Source organism: Globicephala melas, chromosome 4 (genome assembly GCF_963455315.2).
Source record: "Globicephala melas chromosome 4, mGloMel1.2, whole genome shotgun sequence".
Taxonomy (NCBI): Eukaryota; Metazoa; Chordata; class Mammalia; order Artiodactyla; family Delphinidae; genus Globicephala; species Globicephala melas.
In genome coordinates this window covers 135,433,254-135,458,266 of record NC_083317.1, presented here as the reverse complement: position 1 = coordinate 135,458,266, position 25,013 = coordinate 135,433,254, and the positions used below count along the sequence as shown (strand labels likewise).

Below are 25,013 nucleotides of genomic sequence, written 5' to 3'. Positions count from 1 at the left end.
GAATTGAGAGCTCTATTCTTTTGCTCTGAGAAAGCTTTGATGTCTTCTTGAGGATTGACCTGTGGCTACATTTGGTCATTTTGCAACTCTGAGTACTGATGGTGCCATAGAAAACTTGAATAGTGAAATATATTGCTAATTCAGAAGCTTGGTTTAGTCAGTTTCATATGTTACTACCTCAGATCCTTAGCCAGAACAGTTTTGAAAACTATAAAACCTTTGGATTTCAACTCTTCTTCCTTTTTCAACTCACTAAAGTTGGTATTTAATGAATATAGCAAAGTTGTCCAAGATAAATCCTAAGTCAAAGAAGATACTGTATTTTGCCATTGAAATTGGTTTGTCTTTATAATGTAACTTGACATCTTACAAGTATAAGGAGAACCAAGCAGTAGGAAAACATCCACAGATAAAACTATTTTGAAACAGACTTTTATTGGTGCTTTTTTTTTTTTTTTAAGTCAGTGAGAATTAACCATTGGAAAAATCACACAGTAAGGTAGTTTTCCTCAGGTAGAGCATTTAGTTGTAAAAATACTGCTGTAACTGTCCTTTGGAGAGTTGCTATTTATTATAACATTCCTACCACGTCTTTCCGGAGAACACGGTTTTCCTAAAGTGAGTTTCTTACTCCATCACTGCTGAATTTAGACTCTCTGAGCACGTTGTGTACAAGACACAAAATTTTGCACAAACTTCGTGCCTGGTTGCCATTTAAAGATCATAGCAGATGTGTCTAATTTCCAGACTGTAGCAAAATTGGTGATGATTCTGAATTGAGCTGGAAGGAATTAAATGTGTGTTGGCTATATGTACAGACTGTACAGGCAGTGTAAAATTAATACCATATTTACAGCCAAAAGCCTATTTTATAATTTGGCATTCTGAGAGTAGAATATGTAAAATAGTTTTACTTTGACTAGTAATTATTGTACGGCTAAAAAAAAAATTGGAAGCACTCCAACAGGATAGAAAACAACCTTTCTCTCAAAATTAAAATGGAATGATGGCAAAGCTTTAGAAGAGAACTGGTTATACATACCCAACTTTAAAGTTCAGATTTCCAGTTTATGGAGTCATTCAATCACAGAACTAAGAATACTTCCATGATCTCATATGTTCCTTTTAAAAATGTATCAATTTTTACGAAGCTATAAGCATCTTCAGAATATCCCTCTAAAACATGAAGAGACCAGTTTTATCCTATATACTTTTATAAACCAGGACACAAAGTGAAGAAATTTTCAGCTTGACATGACCCCCGTAATGACTGCTGAATCCAGAGCCCCGGGACTCCCTTTTGCCATCCACAGTCTACGCAGACAGTGATTCTCACATCTTTCAGTCTCAGGACCTGTGGCTTATAGCTGTTAGTATTTACTGTATTGGAAATTAGGACTGAGAAATTTAAGGATATTTATTAATTTATTTTAAAATAATAATAAATCCATTACATGTTAATATAAATAGCATTTTTATGAAAAAAAACTATTTTTCAAAAAAATATTAATAGAGTGGCACATTGCTTTGATGGCTTGTTAAAGAAAAGAATAATTTGCAGTATCACCCAGCAGCTCCCTAGCCCACACCTTGAGAACTGCTATCTCAGGAAAATAGGAGGCTCTCAAATCAATACTGGACAACTTTCCTTGGTTACTTCTTGGCCATGAGTTAACATTTGGAGAGGGAGAATTGAAGCAGGGTTTCCCACCCTCAGCACTGTTGACCTTTGAGGCCAGATAATCCTTCGTTGTGAGTGACTCGTGTGCATGCAAGAGGTTTAACAGCAGCCCCGGCTTCTACCCACTAGATGCCATAGCCCTTCCCTACCCCATCCCCAGCTGTGATAAGCAAAAATGTCTCTAGACATGGCCAAATGTCCCCTGAGGGCTAAAATTGCCCCTGTTGAGAATCAGGATGAAAGAACTGACAGATGATGGAACATAACCATAGGTTTCCTAAAACATACTTTCTTTTCCTGCTAAAAACAATTATAGGATAAAAATTAAGATGAACTATTGTTTGAGAATGTTAGAGTAATTAAAAAAAAGAGCATCACTTTGTTAGCCAGATGTTAAGCCATGGAAGTAAAGAGGCTGTTTAAGAATCTAATTTATTCCTAATGCACATCCCAAATGACTAACGAAATAAAAGAAGCAACATTTCATTTTCTGCCATTAATACAGTAGTGGGGGTACTTTTACTAAAATTCTGGCTTTGAAAATTGGATTAAGAAAATCTGAGGTTTGAAAATCTCAGGTTTGAAAATCTGAGGTTTTCCCCTGTTTTCAAAGTTGCTATTAAAAACTGTGGGCCTGATACCTATTAGTAATCAATATACTTGACCTTTAACCCAGCAAGATCATTTCCAGAAAATTGTTCCTAGAAATAAATACTTTTTAAGTACTGGAACATTTACAACATTGTTGATAATATCACAAAGAAAAACTAGCAGTCACCTCAAAACCAATAATTAGAGATTAAATCCTTTATGATACATTCTGATACTGTGAAGTTTTTCCAAACATTCAACAATAGGATGTCTGTACATGCTAGTGTGGGAAGATACATAGTTTTTAAAGTAAAAAACAAGTTGCAGAACAGAACATCCCAATTGTGTAAAAATTTTTTAAAAAGGAAGTGTGTGTTTATGTGCATGTAGTTGTATATGCCTAAAAATTTTTTGGAACTCTAAGGTAATAATGGTCACTAGTAGTCACTAGAGAGTGGAACTGGGGAATGGGGTGGGGACAGGGACATGTACTTTTTTCCTTCTGAACGCTTCGATAGAATTTGAGATTTTACCATTAATTCCTTAGTAGAGCCAGAAAATATTCAAATTTTGAAGTTAATTATGCTGCATAAACATATATTATTTTGAAAGTTATACTATGCTATATAGATAGGACATTTTAAAAAATAATGCCCAAATAGCTCTAACTGGTCACCATAGAAAAGAATAATGAGACTAATTTTTTTCCCCCACAAAGTAAATATTTGTCATGTCCATAATAAACTGATATTGGACTTCCCTGGTGGTGCAGTGGTTAAGAATCCACCAATGCAGGGGACACGGGTTCGAGCCCTGGTCCGGGAAGACCCCACATACCATGGAGCAGCTAAGCCCATGTGCCACAACTACTGAGCCCATGCACCGTAACTACTGAAGCCTGTGAGCCTAGAGCCCGTGCTCTGCAACAAGAGAAGGCACCGCAATGAGAAGCCCATGCACCAGCCACAATGAAGAGTAGCCATCGCTCGCCACAACTAGAGAAAGCCCATGCACAGCAACAAAGACCCAACACAGCCAAAACACACACACACAAATAATAGTAAACTGATATTAAATTATCGTAAGAAGCTGCTGTACTTTAGGTCCTGAGGTTGTACATTGAATTCCAAAGTGCCTAAAAATGTGATGTTTAATGGGTTCAGGGAACTGATTACTTATAGTCCATGTAAAGCCTTATCTGTAGGGATATGTTGGTGTGTATGGGCACCTCAGTATCTTTTTTGGATTTTAATATCTGATCCTCATTTACTTATTTAGGTCACGAGACATGTGTAGAACTCCTTTTAGAACAGGACGTTTTCCAGAAAACGGAAGGAAATGCTTTCAGTCCATTGCATTGTGCTGTGTAAGTAAAGGCAGAATGAATCGGATTTGGTTTGAGTGGTTGAGAAATACACCATGGCTGTGGGAGTGATCACCTTGTTACCTTCACAGGATAAATGACAACGAAGGTGCTGCTGAGATGTTAATTGACACGTTAGGCGCCAGCAGTGTGAACGCCACAGATTCAAAAGGAAGGTAGGAAGTCAACCATGTAGGAAATTTTAACTACTAGATTAGTGTGGAAGAATTTAAAGAGACCCCATTATTAACTAAAAGTTGATTTTATATTTACAAGTATAAATTGTTACAAAATCCTAATTACATTCTCATTATAAAAGGCTTTTCTACCATGACTTTTAGCCAGTCTTCCTGGCTAAAAGATTTCCCTTTTTAAAGAAGATGTGTGTTGGGGCTTCCCTGGTGGCGCAGTGGTTGAGAGTCCACCTGCCAATGCAGGGGACACGGGTTCGTGCCCTGGTCCGGGAGGATCCCACATGCCGCGGAGCGGCTGGGACCGTGAGCCATGGCCGCTGAGCCTGCGCATCCGGAGCCTGTGCTCCACAACGGGAGAGGCCACAACAGTGAGAGGCCTGCGTACCGCAAAAAAAAAAAAAAAGATGTGTTTGTTACCCAATGACTCTTTTTAGTAAAGTTAACAGATTTCTAAATAGGAAGAGTCCAGCTTTTGTAATAGATGGCAGTATTTGGGTCAGGATTTATTTCTTTCAGAATTTCCTTTAATGTAATTTTTTTGGCAATTTCATAATTTATACTAGTTTAATTAAGGGACTTCTATATTATCAGAAACACAAATTTTTGTGGCAGGAGTTAGTAAGCTCCCCCCTTTAAGCCTGTTTGTATCCAAGCAATGCCTAGTATGTAAACCCTTGAAAATTGCTTTCATAAATTAAAGAGTATACAGTGCACGGATTTAGTCCAGTCTTCCCATTTCTCTGTGTGCAGAACTCCTCTCCACGCGGCCGCCTTCACAGACCATGTAGAGTGTTTGCAGCTGCTACTCAGCCATAATGCTCATGTCAACTCTGTGGACTTCTCTGGGAAAACACCTCTCATGATGGCTGCAGAAAACGGACAGACAAATACAGTCGGTAAAAAAACTGCTTAAGGCTTTTACTATTCTAAGTGTGGATATTGCTTATGTATAATGTAGCTCCCATCTGACTCTAGTTCACTGAATTTTGCATTAGTTATCTCACCGCTTCTGAGATTTAAAACCTTTTACTTGCTTATACCCACGTTTTCATTTAGGCCCACAGTATTTCCATTTGCCCTTACTGATTGAATAGTGACGTTAGCAGGCAGTGTTAGGATAGTGGTTAAGAACCCTGGCTCTGGAGTCAGATCGAATGTGGTTCTAGATCTGCCAACTAAGCAACCTCATGCCTCAATTTTTTCATCTATAAAGTGAAAAAAATAACAGTATCTACTTTGTTAGGGTTGTTTTGAGGGGTAAATAAGTTACTATAAATCCAGAACACTTAAAACAGTCTTTGAAATTTAGTAAGACCTCACAAAAGGAATGTTAGTTGCTGTTGTTCTTGTCTGTTACTTATACAACAGTATAAAAATATGGTATAGACCTTTATATTACAGTGTGTTTTTTGCACTTAAGATTTTGCTAGAGGGATATTTTTCCTTTCTGTCTTCATTTCTCTACAGTGAGTTATTAGTAATCTGAGGTGTATGTTCATAAGCAAAAGAGTTGATACAATTTTTCCTCCCAGAGATGCTGGTCAGCAGTGCTAGTGCAGATCTGACTTTACAAGATAACAGTAAAAACACCGCCCTCCATTTGGCTTGCAGCAAGGTAGGTACACATCTTAAGGATATATTTTCATTGTTAATATCAACAGTGGCATTTAAAGTTTTTCCACTTAACTAAAATGCACAGAGCTAGGGACCAAACCTCTCTAATAATCACTGACATCAGATTTCTTGGGAAAAAATACTGATGTGTTAAGCACCGTGGTATATGAAAGTTTCCAGTAAGCCAAGTAAGTTTTGGACCACAAGCCTAAACGTAATGATTGTCTTTCTCTAATCTCTCTGATCTTCAATATTCCTGTCCTCTTCTGTAACCCCATTACACCAACACATGTTTGGGCAAATATTTAAGGCATTAGCCAAGAAAATGCATGGCATATGTATGGTGATGTATATGTTACATGGACTAGGGTTGGGGTGTATTGAGTGTATAAATTTATCTTTAATGGTGCTGAAGTTTTTAAGAGTTATTTGCCATAATTTTAGGGTCATGAAACTAGTGCCTTGTTAATACTGGAAAAGATAACAGATAGAAACCTCATCAATGCAACCAATGCAGCTTTGCAAACGTGAGTACTTTCAGTGTCTAGTGTAAACCTTGTGACCTATAATTATAAAAATGATTAATGGGGTTCTTTTTTAACATGGGACCATTGGAATCAGTCTATCACAGAAGCAGTTAAAAAATAAGGAACAGTTCTTATAAGTGACAAAACTCATTTCTAAAATCATCATAATTAAAAGGCATATTACTAAAAAAGCTTTTGAATTGAAATGTGTTGTTTCTCAGTCCAGTTTTATGGAGGAAAGTAATACTGTTCTGTGTATTTTATGGCAACCAACTGGAATAATACATTATTTGACACTAGCAGTAAATGAGGCAAAAAGTTTTATACGTGTCTGTGAGCTAGAGAGATTTCAGAAATAATCAAGTTCTAATTGTGAACCGCCAGCCTCCAGGTGACTCATTAAATCCTGGATCAGTGTCTCCCATTGTCCTCTCTCCATTTTCATTTGCTATTCTACTTTGAGACTTAGTAAAGAGAAAAACCTTATAATACTGGTTTCCATTTATGTATCAGTCAGATCCCTTAAGGGTCCAAAAATGAGTCATGGAACCTGTAAACTGTTTTCAGAGCCTGTTGGAATTTGTGCTGTTGCAATTTACAGTTTTTATTGTATATTCTATTATATGTGTTTGCCAACCACATTTCTTAAAACAACTTAAGAAGGCAGTTTATCAGTATCCATTCAACAATATCTGCTCCACTGCCCTTACCCCCACCCAGTCCCAGAGAATTTCTAGTTTACTTTCTTCTTCTATGGATTTGCCTTTTTAGGTGCTTCATATAAGTGGAATCATACAACAGTTGTCTTTTTGTATCTGGCTATTGTATATAATGCTAAATAAACATTGGTATACAGAAAAAAAAAAAAACAAGGCAGTTTAGTTAGTAAAATCTCTTCAAACATTGAGTCTTGAAGGAAACTCACAAAAGGGTTTGGTGAAGGTGGAAACCTGTTGATGGGCCCAGTGCTGAGCTCAGGTGCATGACGAGGCCTGACAGTGCACTGCACACTGGCTCTGCCGTGGCCTGCTCCCATCTTCATTGCTGTCAGGACCACGGGCCTCCAGTTTGCATCTCTAGATCTGCACAGCCAAGCAAAAATGGTCTTCAACAACCAGGATAGAGAGAGTGAACGAGCACACACACATGGGCGTGCACACATGTACATGTACACATATTTTTTTCCCTCCAGACCTCTGCATGTTGCTGCCCGAAATGGGCTAACAATGGTGGTTCAAGAACTTTTGGGGAAAGGAGCAAGTGTGCTTGCAGTAGATGAAAATGGTAAGTAGCTTCTGTGATCTCTTTCCTTAACTTGTTAGAAGCTTTCATCTTTCGATGATCCATATTTGAAGTAAAGTAGACTTGGATATTTTTTATTGGTCAAAGAGAAGAGCTGAAGTTAATACTGACTAGAACTTATACTTTGTGGCAAAGGGAATAAGGGCAAGAGAAGCAGGAAAAGTCCATCTAACAGGTGAACTTCTGAGTTTCATGTATTTATTAAATCAGAGTTAGGGTTTACTAACTTTGGTTTAGTTATCTTAGTATTCAAAGAATTTGTTCTGTCAACAAATATTTATCAAGGCCCTTACTTAAATGCCAGGTTTTGTCTAAAGCTAATCTTCCCACTTATGCACTAGGTCCTATCCTCTTTTGCATACTTGAGACTGTCACTTTAGCAATTCTTTGCTTTCGTGTCCTGTAATAATGACTTTTTTGTAGGAATCTTTCTAGATTACTCCCATCAGCATAAAAACATTATTTCTCTCATCTTAAAAAATCTCTCATTACTCCCACTGCTCCTACCAGCTGTTGCCATATTTCTCTGTTCCCCTTTGCAACACAGTTACTCAAAAGTTGGCTCTCCCTCTGTCTCCACTTCCCCTTTTTCTTGCTCTTGTGAATCCCCCCTGGTCAGGCTGTTACTCCCACCGCACTAACAGAACGGTTCTCAGCAAGGTCACCAGTGACGACTGCAATGCTAAGAGTCACCTCTCCTTTCACTTGACACATCAGAATTTCACACAACTGATTATTCCTTCTTTAAAAATAAGAAAAGGCTTTTAATGTGGAATTGAAAACATATGTGAATAAGGGATGTGAAGGTTGCGATTTACCATAGCTAGTGTCCGCTGTTCCCCCTCAAAATCTCCATACTTTCCATTGTGCTGCACACTGTTCCTGGGATCAGTAGGTACAGATCTTTCAGGGCAGGATAAGAGGGAGAGTCGGAGAGAATACATATGATTTGATTATAATATCCTTCTTTAGGATATTCTTCTTTTTGTTGTTTATTTTATTTTATTCATTTTATTTTTGGCTATGTTGGGTCTTTGTTGCTGTGAGCAGGCTTTCTCTAGTTGCGGCGAGCGGGGGCTACTCTTTGTTGTGGTGTGTGGGCTTCTCATTTCGGTGGCGTCTCTTGCGGGGCACGGGGGCTTCAGTAGTTGTGGCTTGCGGGCTCTAGAGCGCTGGCTCCGTAGTTGTGGTGCACAGGCTTAGTTGCTCCGCAGCATGTGGGATCTTCCCAGACCACGGCTTGAACCCATGTCCCCTGCATTGGCAGGCGGATTGTTACCACTGCACCACCAGGGAGGTCCCTAGGACATTCTTCATTCACAAATGCCTGGTTCCTTGAATTGATAACCAGGTGAGGATTTGTAACTCACTACTTTGTTGGTTAGATTAAATAACCAGATTTACTGGAACTGAAAATTTTTTGTTTATTTTTTATTTTACTCATTTCTTATTGAGGTATAACTGACATACAGTATTATATTAGTTTCAGGTGTATCCCTTTTTCTGGATAAACTTTCTTTACTTGGCTTTCAGGACTCCACATTTTCTTAGTTTTCCTCCTACAGTACTAGTTATAATTTCTTGCGCTATCCCCAGCTTGTTAATATTGGAGGGCTCTCGGACTTAGTACTCAGTTCTTTTTGCTTTCCCTACCTACATTCACTCCCTGGGTGACCTCATCCAGTCCTTTGGTTCTAAACACTACCTCTGTGCTGAGAATTCCTAAATTTCTGTCTCCAGCTGCCTAATAGACAGTGGATGTCTAGTGCACATGTCCAGAACTGAACTGATGGGCCTTTCTCTCCCCCTCTGCCAAGCCTGCTGTGCCCACAGCCACCCTTGGCTCAGCTGGTGGCCGTTTCCATCCTTACAGTTGCTCCTCGACCCCTCTCACACCCAGGGCACAGTCCACCAGCATGTACTACTGACCCACCTCCAAAGTATGTTCAAAATATGCCCACTTTTTTCCCTCATCTACCACCCTGGCCACGATCCTTTCAGAATACATGGGAAGATGCTTCCCTCTGAATCTCAGTTTACTGAGAACCCTTAAATGATCTCCAAGGCCCTACTGGGTCATCCCGCTCGCCATTACCTCTCCCACCTCATTTCCTACTCTTCCTCCATCGTCGCATTCTGCTGTGGCGGCACCTCACACCAGGGATGTGCATGCATTGTCATGTTTGTTCTGGCTGCTTCCTCTGCTTGGAGCACTCTGCCCCCAACAATCTCTGACTAAACCCTTCACCTGTTTCCAGTCTTAACTCAAATATCATCTCTTCAATGAATCCCATTCTGACTACCCTTTTTATACTGCAGCCTGCTGCACACCCCCCATAGCATTTTCAGCTCTTGCTTAACCTGCTCTACTCCTTCCTCATTCTTTTTTCCATAGAGTTTATCTTCTAACATATGAGGGCAGGAGTCTTTGTCAGCTGCACTCACAGATCTACTCTAAGCAGTTAGAAGAGCGCCTGGCCATGTGGGGCTCAGTGAGTATGTGTTAGGTGATGATGTGCCGAGAACTGTGCTAAATCCTGCAGGTACAGTGTAGAGTAAGACAGCCTACTTCCTTGAATGGCAGTGCATATAAACAGGCTGTCACAAGGCCCTTGAAGTAGTTCAGTTAGAATAACCCTAGAATGCCATGAGAGCTATCGGGGAAGGCATCCCCCAAAAGTGCGTTCTGAGCCAAAATCCAAAGGACAAGTAAAAAGTGGGGAGAAAACTTCTTAAGCAGAGAGTGTGACGTATTTAGAGATACAATGCAGGGCAGCTTGAGTAGTGAGTTGCGCCAGAGTCTCTTAGGTCAAGTGGCAAAGGATCTGTGTATCAGGGAGACAGCAGCTAGTCTGAAGGGGAGCAAGCCTAGACTAGGAAACAAGTTCACAGTTAGGGGTGGAAGGAGGGGGTGGGCAGAATTAAGGCAGAGACATTGGAGATGAAAGGACGTTGATGTTTCTAGAGCCCCCTTTTTTTTTTTTTTTTTGCGGTACGCGGGCCTCTCACTGTTGTGGCCTCTCCCGTTGCGGAGCACAGGCTCCGGATGCGCAGACTCAGCGGCCATGGCTCACGGGCCCAGCCGCTCCGCGGCATGTGGGATCCTCCCGGACCGGGGCACGAACCCGTGTCCCCTGCATCGGCAGGCGGACTCTCAACCACTGCACCACCAGGGAAGCCCTCTGGAGCCCTTTTGTTGGAACCCGGGGAGGGAAGAAGTCGCCTGCAGCCTGGCATGGGGTGATGTGGCCGGGGAAGTGCCATTGTTTAAGATGAGAATGTAGGAGGAAGAGCTGGGTTCAGTTAGGGACATGAGAAAAGTTCACTGGAAACTCCAAGTGGGTAACTGGATGTAGATATATGGATCTGGAGCCCAAAGTCAGCAAGATCTAGGTTGGACATAGAGATTTGGGAATCATTAGTAAAATGTAGTCATGAAATCCATAGAAGTGAGTGGTATCACCCACTAAGATAAGTGCAGACTCTCCTAGCTATAAAAGAAACTTTCATTATCAGTAAATTACATTTCTGGAAATACAGCAACTATATAGATTAAAATCAGGAGCCTAAATCGCTAACTTGTATAAGATATTTGGTCACATTGTGAGGCTCTAAATCAATAGCCAATAGGCAATCTTTGTTGATCATTTTCAAGGTTTTATATAGCTTTTCCTTATAAAGAGATGGAAGGGATAGTATAACAGATGATAATGAAGGTCGCCTGTGACCTGATGTCTTCTGACATACTTTGCAATGTGAAATAGTAATCACGGTCCAAAGTTGGCAAGTCATAGTAAGTACCCATCTTATTTTACAGTCAGTTCTAACCTTCACATTAATGATCCAGTTATAAATTGCTCCAGTAACAACAGAGGTTGATGATTAAATTAGGCTCTATGTTCTTACCATCTTCTCTCCCTACCCAACCAAGTGTTTCCTTACTTTGTTGTATTGATACTCTGTGGTGCCTTAGGGCTAAAGTCAGTCTTCTGCTAAAGAAGGGAACATATACAAAGGAAACATTTGTTTTGACTTAGGAGCTTTAAACCTGTTTAGTTTATCTGTTTTTCTTCAGTGGACTGTGACCCTAAAAGAAAAGTTAATTGATGGCCATGTGTCTTTCATTGAACAAGCATCTTTTGAGCACCTGCTCAGAGCCTCATTCATGAATCTGTGCACATTTAGGCTTCTCAGCATGTAAGCACTTACAGAATGACAAATTAACAGTAAGACTCTCCCACCATTCTGAACAAAGATTGGTCAGTCTGTTTTTTTCCCCTTATTCTAGTCTGATATTGTCTATGAATCTGGATGGATAGAGATAAGTTGTGAGATAGTGGAGGAATCATCCATCCTGGGCCTCAGTTTCCTCTGCTATAATGTAGTCTGTTAGGTCTCCTCCCACCCTAGATTTCTATGACGTTCCTCTTTCTCTACTTATTGGAAAGTTCTGAGTCATTCCAGTAAAACCAATTTACTATATAAGCTAGGTAATTTAAAGTATGTGTAAAGTTGAAGGCCTTTAGGCTTATTTCCTTATGTTAGTGAAAAGAGTCTTAGGATGAGTAATTTTTAAATTTTATCTTTAATTCTAGGCTATACCCCAGCTTTGGCCTGTGCTCCCAACAAGGACGTGGCTGATTGCCTCGCTCTCATTTTGGCCACCATGATGCCTGTCTCATCAAGTAGCCCTTTATCATCTCTGACATTCAATGCCATTAACCGTTATACAAACACCTCAAAAACAGTGAGCTTCGAAGCCTTGCCCATCATGAGGAATGAACCCAGCTCCTACTGCAGCTTCAACAACGTCAGCGGGGAGCAAGAGTACTTATACACCGATGTGGACGAGCTCAATGACTCCGATTCGGAGACCTACTGACCGGCTGAGCCAGAGGTCCAGGGGGGAGTTCTGGCACTGACGCTTCAAACTGTGCTTTTCAGGAAAAAGGCACTTTCTCATTCACGTACAAATTCAGCCTAAGAGGAAAGATGACAGAGTGGGCGAATAGAAGAAATGTGGTAACATTAGGAAGAAGAGTTTTAAAGGCAAGTTTTGCAAAAGGAACTTCTAGAATCTTGAAATAGACTTGACCAGAGGAAAACACTTTGATGGCACATTGCTTTGTGGAATTATGTAATTTGGTTTTGCAGTGCCAGGAATTACTTGGGACACTGTGTACCCTAATCTGCTCACACAAGCAACACTATGGTGAAAGAAGAGATAAAGACACTAGATTTCAGTTTTATCAGTAAAACTACAACTAAATTTAAGGGCAATAAAAGTTTGGTACAGTAGGCATGATGTGCACAGCAAATTGCCAAAGGACCAAATAACTCAAAGGGTTGTAATAGAATGCCACTTTGCGGAAGCTGGAGCGGGTGAAATGAGACATTATCTAAACCAAACTTTAATATTTCTGAAAATGAAGCTGAGATTTGGTTTTAAATGTTGATTTTTTTTTAAGAAAACATCTGAAAGCCTTCTAATACTGTATTAAACCATGAGAGAAAGCAGATGTATTTTTACATTTTTTTTTCTTTTACATAAAAATTTTAAAATTCCAACTTTTATAATATTAGAATTGAAAACCAGCTGATTGGGTGCAGTCAGGGTGAAAATATTTGTGATGTAGACATGATGTAGATTGGGGTCAGGCTATTGTTGCCCAGTTATGAATGGTTTAGGTTTAAAATTGAACTATTTTTGTTTGAAAATGTAAAGAGTTTCCTAGAAGAAGGAAATTTCATGAAATCAGAAAGTATATGATTTTCACCCTATTGCAGCCAAGTGGTCCTGGGGAGTGGAGTTTTCAATCTCACTACTTTGGATGGTACACCTTCATCGCCTGTGTCACCCTTGTGCCTCCACAGTGGATTGGGGGATTTTTGTTGTCATTGTTTAGTGAAGAATCAAAAAGAGAAACTCCCTTGTTATTCATAAGTTAACGCCATCAGGTTTGGAAGGCATTTCTATATTGGGCAAGGTTTAAAATACTAAAGCCTTTAGGTCTTATTGACATTTAAAGTAGGGTGTTTATAACATGCTACTGTTTAGGGAAGGAAGCAATTGCCTGCCGAATTGGAAGACTGCCTTTTAAGTAACAAAAAGAGGGGGGAGAGGCTGATGTTGAGGCTTTTAAATAACAATTTATATGGGTCTGCTTTTACTGTAACTGTCACTTTCCCAGTGAAAATGATTTCGCATATGTAGGGGGTCTTCCAGGTCTGGGTAGAGTTCCATAAATTTTCACAAAATGATACCCAATTTCATTTTATTCTTTTTGTATTGTGAAACTGGAAACTTTATGACATTGTAAATTATCAGCTGGTTTTTCTGAATATAAAGTGTGAAAACACAGAACAGTATTTTGATCTATTTGATAATTTTGTGGGTTTTTGAAGAATTAATGAGCATGTAAATAGAAATAGTGACTGCTTGAATACTGTATTTACTTGCACTCTTTCAGTACATCAAGATTCCTGTATATTTTAGAGTATAATAAAACACAGATGTGAGTTGTATTTAATAATGTATTTGTATCTGTGCATATTACCTAAAAATCTATAAAGTTTCTAGGGCATTGACTACTAGATTTTAAGCATTTTTTTCTAAAGTATTTACAGAAATTATAAATGTAATCATCCATCTTTTCTTTATAATATAAAGAAGTCATAATGGACCCTTCCTAATTATTAGTGGTAGGAAGGTGAATATGCATTTTAAAGACAGCAGACTACATTTTCTATTGTACCTTTTGAAAAAAAGAAAAAAACTCAAGAGGATTCTAAAAGTATACATATGTGTGCTTTCTCTTTCCTTTTAGGAATTCTCTTCTGAATTCCCTGAGGGAATTTTCTAGAATCTCAGAATTGAAAGAGACCTGAGGTTCATCCAGTCTAACCTCTTAACAAATACAGGAGTCTCTTCTACAAGGGTGATCTTTCCACCTTGAATACTTCCAGTGACTCTACCTCACCAAGCAGTCCATTCAGTTGTTGAGCAGCTCTGTTAGAAAGGTCTTCCTTAGGTGGAGCTGAAGCCTCCTTCCCTCCTGGGAACTTCTGTCCTTGGGCCCTGGTCTGTCCTCCAAGAGAAGGCTGAGAACCTCGGCAGGATGTCTTACGCCCTCTGCCGTGTCTTCTCTTTTGCAGGCTATTTGACTTGTCTGCTGAAGTGATTTCCAGAAGGACTCATTAGACACACTGTTAGATTTACCGCCTCTAATGAAACCCAAGGTGTAGCTATAAAGTAACAAGCTGTTTTTAATTTATCCTCACACATACCGGAATTTAGATCTTGCATCATTTTATGTAAATGATGCCATGACTGGAAATACTGGTGAGGTGGGTCTTCCGAATCACTTGCCCACTAGGAAAGCTATTCCATTGCTCTGTGATCCCATTTTGTGATAGTCTATCCCCCAGCTTGATCTACCACTTCCTTTGGTCGGCACCTGATGAGGGGAAATCCCAAAGTACTGTCCCGAACAGTATTTTAATGGCACTAGTATTGTTGGGGGAAGCACGCGGACTGCTTGAATGAAGGGACACAGCGCCAGTGAGTTCCTTTATAGTTACACCTTGTATGTCAGAGGCATTCAGGCCCTGTTCTGTAGTAGTTTTTATACCTGCACAGAATAGAAAAGCCTGTTTGCTTTTTTAACTTCTGCATGAAAGATGACATCTGAAGTATCTGCTATGTATTATAATACCAGCTTCTGTTGTAGAACTACTTTTAGGGCAGTGGTGGTAATAGCAAATGATCTCCTTTAATAAGACACACAACTCAAAACAGTGCCATTTAGTTCAGGATATCTCTAAGTGTAGCTGTCGGTTTGGGGTTTAATTTGGCTTATATTGGACCTTTTAAATGAAATAAAGTTTTTTAATGCAATAAACCAAGTGTCTTTCATGTACAAACTTCTTTTCCCTTAAAATATCTGATTAGTGTTCAGTTGTAACTGGTTTTTACCTTTCCTTAGAAACTTACTGAATTTTCGATAAAGCTGTTTTACAATTTAGATGAACCTTTCTAAATGGGCTTTTCAAATACAGTTATTCAACAAATACTTACTGCTTGCCCGCTATATACTTGGGGATGGGAATGGGCAGAAAGTGAGCCTAGAAATTGGGATCTTGTCCTCTCGGAGCTCACAATTTCATCATGGAAAGGTACGTACCTAAAAGTGGAAAGTGTGAAAGTGTAATTGAGGTAGAGATGAACTGCTAACTATGGAAGGTCAGTGAACAACAAGTTCACTCTGGGAAGGGTGATCAGAACAGGCTTCTTGGAAGAGGTGGCGTTTAGGTTGGACATCGAGGAACAAATATGATTTGAGCAGGTGGAAAAGGGGCAAATGATATCTTGGATGAAAAGAACAAAATCAGCAGTTCTTAAAATGGTTGGTGGAGGGGAGGTGGATGGAATAGACATCAGCACTTAGCATTCCCGAGGTAAAAAATAGCTTATTATAAACATGTACAGAGATTAGCTAGAAGTGAGAACAAGGAGATATAAATAGGTAATTGGAGGAGCAGGTCAAGAAGATGTTAATAACTTTTCCAAATCATCTTATGTTGGTGATAACAACAGAAGGTGCATTTACGGTGTTTGTCATGTACCAGGCAAGGTTGTAAGTACTTGAAATCCATATCTTAATCCACACAACTGTCCTATGAGGTGGGTCCTATTCGTAGCACCATTTAACAGGTGAGGAATAAGGCAAAGAGGTGAAGTGACTTTTGCCCAAGCTTGTTTGGCCAGTAAATCATGAAGCCTAGATTCACCTCCAGGCAGTCATTTCCACCACTGGTGCTCAATCACCTGATGACCTCTAATATGCTTTCCGGTCCTTGTTGAAATTGGCCATTTTGAAGTTGGACCATATGCTTGACTACTAAATTATGTAAGTTCCTTTCAGTTTTATTATCCTAGGTCACTAGTTTTAAAAGAAACAGAAATGTACCGCAGCAGATGTTTATTGAACACCTGCTGTGTCCCAAGAACTGTGCTAGGCTCTGGGCATAGAGCAGTGAAGGAAGAGTTAACGGAATGTGTCCTCGTGATGGAGCCTAAGAGAATGACATCTGCTTACATTTCTGTTGCTGTTGCTGCCTCAGGTCTCGTCAAGCTAAAATACTCATCCTCGCTTATGCCTTTGCAGGTTGGCTGACGGGCTCAGCTGGGTGACGCCTCAGTCTGGAGTCTGGCTGGGCTTGACCACTCATCGTGAGTTGGGCTCGATCTGCTCCGTCTGTGTTCTCTGTGAACGAAGCACAAGAAGGCAAGCCTGACCCACACAGTTCACGCCTCTGCATGCATCACTGCTGCTAATACTCCACTGGCCAAGCCCAACCTCAGTGAGATCGGGCAGTTGGCTGTGCTCGTTGGGGAAGGATAATTTGAGTTCAGTTCACAATTCATTTAACCCTGAAATGATGAGCCAGGCCAGCGTGTCATTGTTCTCAGTTTATCCACGGGCATGCTTAGCAGTCTTTGCTCTCTGCCTGTTCCTTCCCTTCTTGTGGTTCCTTCTGGTGTAAGGGATTCAGATGTAAAACTGGGTAGCAAAAATGAATTTGGAATTGGAAAGCTCTTCCCTGGCAGTGTCGAGCCGATTGGGTAGGTGTTTGATTTCAGTGTAGCACCATTCCCCTCTCGTGTCTGACTGTGACCGTCCCTTCCAAATCGGAGCCTCATCTAACGGAAGACAGTAAAAGTACACGGGCGTAGAACACTCTCCACTGTCTAGGTCATTTCCGCACCTCACCGTCTCCAGCACTCGTGAGTCTCCGTTTCTCTGCCTTCCTCTTTCTGTGTAATTTCTCATTTTCTCGAGGGTGGTTTACTCCTCTTGCCTTCCTATGATTCTTGTCTGTCTTCTTTCTTGATTAGGACTGAAATGCAGGCTTAATTTGAAAAGCCAGTGATGTGATCTTAAAATATTTCTTCCTCTTCCCCCTTCTCTAAACTTGAAGAAAAATTGCATTTTCGCTTTTAAGCCCTTCAGCAAACAGTTTTTGAGTACACACTCTGCAGCAGGCACTGTCTTAAATCCTGGAGCTACGCCAGGGATGAAGTCCCTACCCTCAGGAGGCTTCCATTTTAGTTGGGGAGAAAGACAAAAAGGATGTCAATGGCGATTATTCTGCAGAGAAAGATTTGTGAGATTTGGTATTTGGGGGAGATCCTTGATTTAAAAAATGCCTTGCCCTTTTATGCACTAGGGGATTACACAATTTTTTTTTAATGGGATAACCTTTTTTAAAAATATATTTATTTATTTATTTTGGTTGCACTGGGTCTTAGTTGCAGCAGGTGGGCTCCTTAGTTGCGGCACATGGGCTCCTTAGTTGCGGCAGGCGGGCTTTTTGGTTGTGGCATGCAAACTCTTAATTGTGGCATGCACATGGGATCTAGTTCCCTGACCAGGGATCGAACCCCGGCCCCCTGCATTGGGAGCGCAGAGTCTTAATCACTGCACCACCAGGGAAGTCCCTACACAAACAATTTCTGATGTGAGACACCATAAGGTTTTGCTGAGAAAGTGGAAGAATGTTGAAGCAACAAACTAATAAAAGCAGGAAAAGGATAGAGAAAGATGGTGAGCTAATCCCCAAAAGCAAACCTGAGGTTAAACTAACCCAAAGCATGTCATAGGTTAACCCAGGCATCAATTGTCGTTTAAATAGAGGGGATCTGGGTTGATTGAAAGTGTTTCTCAGATGTCTCCTAGCTCTGCCATCCCTAGTCCATGACATGTAACTTGCTTAAACCTTCAGTTAGAAATGAACATGGCACAGTGCTTGGGGTTAGGTTACCACTAAGCTCTAAAACAGACTTTTCGGTCATGTTGGCCACCCCAAAAAAATGGGAAGTTGGTTCATGTCTGGTACCCAAAGTAACAGCAGGCACTGTTATATTGCCTCAGACCTAGTAGAAACAATCAAAATGCATTTTTTGTGTTGACAGTAAATTTTTCACTTAACATCTTACTTCTTGTGTAACCTGGTTTGAACTCTTATCGTGCCTGCCACAAAGATGGTAGGACCCAGTATACATGAGAGGAAAGTTTCTCATGGTTCTGATACTCACTCATGGTAAGAAATGGCAAAGTCAAAGAGAATGTGAATGAAAAGAATTCAAGGTAAAGGGGCGCTTGAGAAGAGCTTTGTCTCTCCTCACATCTAGGTGGCCATAAGTGTTTAGGGGCATGGGAAGAAAGGCCATTTGTTGCCTGCAGTTAGGTGACTAGTAGAAATAGGACCTAAGACATTGCAAATGGTCCAAAAGCTTTTTCCAAGTGATGTCAGTGAAAATGGCAGAGCAAGGACCACTGAGTCTTGATAAGATCATTGACCTTTGTGGCGTTTCAATTTGCTCAATTTGCATTCCTCATTCCAGCTCTGCAGGAGCCTTAACAACTAAGCCCACATTTTTTTTGTTTTTTGTTTTTGTTTTTGTTTTTTTGCAGTACGTGGGCCTCTCACTGTTATGGCCTCTCCCGTTGTGGAGTACAGGCTCCGGACGGGCAGGCTCAGCAGCCATGGCTCACGGGCCTAGCCGCTCCGTGGCACGTGGGATCTTCCCGGACCGGGGCACGAACCCATCACCCCTGCATCGGCAGGCAGACTCTCAACCACTGCGCCACCAGGGAAGCCCACTAAGCCCACGTTCTTGGTGCAGACAAGCACCCACCAAAAGAAGCAAAACAAAACTAGAGCTCTTTCAAAGCTTCATTCCCAAGAATTCTCATTATTTTGCCTGTCTGATGGTTCCCTGGAAGATCCCACTTACCACACTGCGTGTAGTTGAGCTAACTCAAAGTGGACCCAGTGTGAAAGTTACTCTCCCTGGAGAGGTATTTGTTGAAAACAATTACAGGAAAGAGTTTTGGGTTTTTCTTTTTAATTGAAATGTAGTTGATTTACAATGTCATGTTAGTTTCAGGTATACAGCAAGGCGATCAGTTACATACATATATATATATATATATATATATATTTCAGATTCTTTTCCCTTATAGGTTATTACAAAATACTGAGTATAGTTCCCTGTGCTATGTAGTAGGTCCTCATTGGTTATATATTTTATATATAGTAGTGCATATATGTTAATCCCAAACTCCTGATTTATCCTTCCCCTCCCCTTTCCCCTTTGGTAACCATAAGTTTGTTTTCTGTGTCTGTGGGTCTATTTCTGTTTTGTAGATAAGTTCATTTGTGTTATATTTTAGATTCCACATATAAGTGATATGATATTTGTCTTTCTCTGTCTGGCTTACTTCACTTACTGTGATAATCTGTTGCTGCAAATAGCATTATTTCATTCTTTTTTATGACTGAATAATATTCCTGTGTGTGTGTGTGTGTGTGTGTGTGTGTGTGTGTGTGTGTATACACCATATCTTCTTTATTCATTCATCTGTCGATGGACATTTACATTGCTTCCATGTCTTGGCTATTGTGAATAGTGCTGCTATGAACATTGGGGTGTATGTATCTTTTCAAATTATGGTTTTCTCCGGATATATGCCCAGGAGTGGGATTGCAGGATCATGTGGTATCTCTATTTTTAGTTTTTTAAGGAACCTCCATACTGTTCTCCATAGTGGCTGCACCAATTTACATTCCCAACAGTGCAAGAGGGTTCCCTTTTCTCCACACCCTCTCCAGCATTTATTGTTTGTAGACTTTTTAATGATGGCCACTCTGTGTGTGAGTTTTGATTTGCATTTCTCTAATAATTAGTGATGTTGAATATCTTTTCATGTGCCTGTTGGCCATCTGAATGTCTTCTTTAGAGAAATGTCTGTTTAGATCTTCTGCACATTTTTTTATTGGGTTGTTTGTTTTTTTGATATTGAGCTATATGAGCTGTTTGTATATTTTGGAGATTAATCCCTTGTTGGTCACATTGTTCGCAAATATTTTCTCCCAGTCCATAGATTGTCTTTTCATTTTGTTTGTGATTTCCTTTGCTGTGCAAAAGCTTTTAAGTTTAATTAGGTCCCATTTTATTTTTGTTTTTATTTCCATTACTCCAGGTGACGGATCCAAAAAGATACTGCTGTGATTTATGTCAAAGGGTGCTCTGCCTATGGTTTCCTCTAGGAGTTTTATAGTATCCGGTCTTACATTTAGGTATTTAATCCATTTTGAATTTATTTTTGTGTATGGTGTTAGAGAATGTTCTAATTTCATTCTTTTACATGTAGCTCTCCAGTTTTCCCAGCACCAGGCAAGAGTTTTAATGTTGCACTTGCCTTAGCAGGTGGATAAGAGCTGAGGCAAGCAACAGACAACCAAAAAGCTTAAAAAGAAAAGCTAGGGGACTAGATATCCATAAGACATGGTTCTAGGAATTCTAGAATGCCACACATACGTGGAGTTGTGTGCATGCTTGTGGAAGACCCGAGGCTACCTGAAATTCTTGCCTGTGCCTAATTTTGAGGCTCTGCACAAACAGGAAGTGAAAGCCAATTTTCAACTGCCAGGCTGTGTTCTAAAGATGTGCCCTTACGTACACAGCCCCTTGGCAAAGACCAGGGAATTCTTTTGGTCCCAGGTGTTTAAGGAAATCTCTGTCCAATCCTTAGCTGACAGCTAAGCTAAATGAGTAGAGACTTCATCGGCCACAAATGGCAAAAGATACAGACTTTACAGAACATGTTCAGAAAAGTCACTGAACCAGTATAACAAGCAGCAATAACAACAAACCCTGGGGAGGGAGATGAATCTGATTTCCAGAATTGCCATGTTATATTATTTTAAAAGTCCAGTTTTCAACAAAAGATTGAGATATGCAGAGAAACAATGTATGGCCCATACACAGGAAAAACAATCAATAGGAACTATCCTTAAAGAAGCTGAGACATTGGGTTTACTACACAAAGAATGTAAATCATTTATTGTATTTTTTAAATTTTATTTATTTTATTTTATTCACTTTATTTTTGGCCGCATTGGGTCTTCGTTGCTGCATGCGGGCTTTCTCTAGTTGTGGCGAGCAGGGGCTACTCTTCGTTGTGGTGCGAGGGCTTCTCATTGCGGTGGCTTCTCTTGTTGCAGAGCACGAGCTCTAGGCATGCAGGCTTCAGTAGTTGTGGCACACAGGCTCAGTAGTTGTGGCTCACGGGCTTTAGAGCGCAGCCTCAGTAGTTGTGGCGTACGGGCCTAGTTGCTCCACAGCATGTGGGATCTTCCCGGACCAGGGATCAAACCTGTGTCCCCTGCATTGGCAGGCGGATTGTTAACCACTGCACCACCAGGGAAGCCCATAAATCATTTATTTTAAACATGTTCAAGGGGCTAACAGAAACCATGTCTAAAGAATTAAGAGAAAGTTTTTTTTAAATGCTTCATCAAATAGAGAATATCGATAAATATACAGAGATAGTATTTTTAAAAGCAAATGGAAATTCTGTATTTGGAAATTATAGTAACTGGAATAGAGGGCCTCAGTGTTAGATTTGAGAAGGCAGAAGAATCAGTGAGCTTGAAAATAGGTCAGTTCCTAGTCTTAAGGAACAGGGGGAAAAATGAAAAGTAATCGTAGCCTCAGAGACCTGTGAGATCCCAATAAACATAGCAACATACACACCAGGCAAGTCCCAGAAGGAGAAGAGAAAGAAAAGGAGGCAGAAAGAATATTTGAAGAAATAATGGCTGAAAACTTAAACAATTTCAAAAACGTTAATCTACAAACTCAAAAAGCTCAAAGAACTCCACATAGAATATAAACTCAAAGAGATCCAGCCTACACACATTATAATCAAACTATCAAAAGACAAAACAAGACTCTTGAAAGCAGAAAGAGAGAAGCAGTTCATCATGTAAAAGAAATCTTACTAATAAGAGTAACAGCTGGTTTCTCATCAGAGTCAAGGGAGTCAGAAGGCAGGGGCATGGCACTCAAGGCGCTGAAAGAAAAATGCTGTCAGTCAAGAACTCTATATCCAGCACAACTGTCTTTCAAAAATGACAGACAAATTAAGATATCCTATTTATTTTACCTATTTGTTACTAAAATAAACAAAAACAGAAATAAAGAGCAACAGTAAATATAACAGCTAAGTAAATTTAAAGACAGTACAAATCTATTTTTTGTAAATCTTTATTTCTCTTATCTGATTTAAAAGTCAACTACGTACAGCTATAATTATAAATCTGTGTTGATGGGCACACAATGTATGAAAATGTAGTTTGTGACAATAACAACACAAAGGAACAGGGGAAATGGAGCCAACTCCTGTAGAAAAAGGTTTTGTATAGTACAGGCATACCTTGTTTTATTGGGCTTCACTTTATTGCACTTCACAGATAATGCATTTTTTACAAATTAAAGGTTTGTGGCAATGCTGAACTTTCCCAGCAACGTATGCTCACTTCATATCTGTCACGTTTTGGTAATTGTTGCAATATTTGGAATTTTATTCTTACTATATTTGTTACGGTAATGTGTGATCCGTGATCTGTGATGTTCCTATTGTGATTATTTGGGGGTGTCACGAACCACACTCATATAAGATGGCGAATTTAGTAAATGTGTGTGTTCTGACTGCTCCACCAATCAGCCATTTATTTCCTCATCTCTCTCCCTCTCCTCAGACCTCCCTCTTCCCTGCGACACAACAATATTGAAATTAGGCCTATTAATAACCCTATAATGGCCTCTAAGTACTTTAAGTGAAGAGTCTCACGTCTCTCACTTTAAATCAAAAGCTAGATATGGTTAAGCTTAGTGAGGAAAGCATGTCAAAAGCCCAGATAGGCCAACAGCTAGGCCCAGTGCACCAAACAGCCACATTGTGAATGAATGCAAAGGAAAAGTTCGTGAAGTAAATTGAAAGTGCTACTCCAGGGAACACGTGAATGATAAGAAAGCAAAACAGCCTTATTGCTGATCTGGAGAAAGTTCTAGTAGTCTGGATAGAAGATCAAACCAGCCACCACATTCCCTTAAACCAAAGCCTAATCCAGAGCAAGACCTTAACTCTCTTCAATTCTGTGAAGGCTGAGAGAGGGGAGGAAGCTGCAGAAGAAAAGTGCGAAGCTTAGCAGAGGTTGGTTCATGAGGTTTAAGGCAAGAAGCCATCTCTGTGACATCAGAGTGCGAGGCAAAGCAGTGAGTGCTGACGTAGAAGCTACAGCAAGTTATCCAGAAGATGCAGCTAAGATCATTAATGAAGGGAGCCACACTAAACAACAGATTTTCAATGTACATGGACTGCCTTCTGTGGAAAGAAGATGCCATCTAGGACTTTCATAGCTAGAGAAGAGAAGTCAATGCCTGGCTTCAAAGCTTCAAAGGACAGGCTGACTCTGTTGTTAGGGGCTAACATTGCAGTTAACAATGCAGCTGACATTGAAGCCAATACTCGGATTCTGAAAATCCTGGGACCCTTAAGAATTATGCTATCTATTCTGCCTGTCCTCCGTAACAACAAAGCCTGGATGACAGCACATCTGTTGATAACATGGCTTACTGAATATTTTAAGCCCGCTATTGGGACCTGTTGCTCAGAAAATAAGATTCCTTTCAAGACGACTGCTCATTGAGAATGCACCTGGTCACCCAAGAGCTCTGAGGGAGATGCACAATGAGATGCATGTTTCCATACTTGCCAACACAACATCCATTCTGCGGTCTATGGATGAAGGAGTAATTCTGACTTTCAAGCCTTATTATTTAAGAACTACATTTCCTAAGGGTATGGCTGCCATAGAGAGTGATCCCTCTGATGGATCTGGGCAAAGTCAACTGAAAACCTTCTGGAAAGGATTCACCATTCTAGATGCCATGACACATTCGTGATTCATGGGAAGAGGTCAAAATATCAACATAAACAGGAGTTTGGAAGAAGTTGATTCCAACCGTCACGGATGACTGTGAGGGTAGAGGAAACAACTGTAGATGTGGTGGAAACAGCAAGAGAACTAGAATTAGACGTGGAGCCTGAAGATGTGAATTGCTACAATCTCATGATAAAAGTTTAACAGATGAGGAGTTGCTGCTTATGGATGAACAAAGAAAGTGGTTTCTTGAGATGGAATCTACTCCTGGTGAACATGCTGTGAAGACGGTTGAAATGACAAAGGTTTAGAATATTACATAAACTTAATTGATAAAGCAGTGGTAGGCTTTGAGAGGATTGACTCCAATTTTGAAAGGTCTACTGGGGGTAAGATGCTGTCAAACAGCACTGCATGCTACAGAGAAATTGTTCATGAATGAAGAGTCAATTGATGGGGCAGACTGCATTGTTGTCTTATTTTAAGAAGCTGCCAGTCACCCCGGCCTTCAGCACCACCACCCTGATCAGTCAGCAGCCGTCAGCACTGAGCCGAGGCCCTCCACCAACAAAAAGATTACAACTCACTGAAAGCTCAGATGATGGTTAGCAGTTTTCAGCAATAAAGTGTTTTTTAATTAGGGCATATACAGTTTTTTAGAGATAATGCTATTGCACACCTAGTAGACTACAGTATATTGTAAACATAACTTTTATATTCAGTGGGAAACCAGAAATTAATATGAACTAAATTGTTATAAGTTAACATGTTAGTTGGAATACCCAGGACAAACACTAAGAAGATAACTATAAATTATAAAAGAAATGACAAGAGAATTAAAATGGTACACTAGAAAATATCTAACACAAAAGAAGGCAGTGATGGAGGCCTAGAGAAACAAAAAAGAACAGATACAAAACAAGTCGCAAAATGGCAGGTGTAAA

At 40.1% G+C, this 25,013-nt stretch overlaps 1 protein-coding gene across 7 annotated transcripts in view; it reads left to right on the top strand.

The window, feature by feature from the left end:
• Nucleotides 1-15,173, top strand: part of ANKRD28 (ankyrin repeat domain 28) — a 186,778-nt gene extending 171,605 nt beyond the window's left edge. For all 7 annotated transcript variants that reach the window (XM_060298628.1, XM_030876381.2, XM_060298625.1 and 4 more), the window contains 7 exons: nt 3,551-3,638; nt 3,728-3,811; nt 4,580-4,725; nt 5,362-5,444; nt 5,888-5,970; nt 7,163-7,254; nt 11,868-15,173. In XM_060298628.1, coding sequence (XP_060154611.1) covers nt 3,551-3,638; nt 3,728-3,811; nt 4,580-4,725; nt 5,362-5,444; nt 5,888-5,970; nt 7,163-7,254; nt 11,868-12,154 — 863 coding nt within the window. In that variant the 3' untranslated portion in view covers nt 12,155-15,173. The remainder of the gene's footprint in view (nt 1-3,550; nt 3,639-3,727; nt 3,812-4,579; nt 4,726-5,361; nt 5,445-5,887; nt 5,971-7,162; nt 7,255-11,867) is intronic.
• The last annotated feature ends 9,840 nt before the right edge of the window (nt 15,174-25,013 follow it).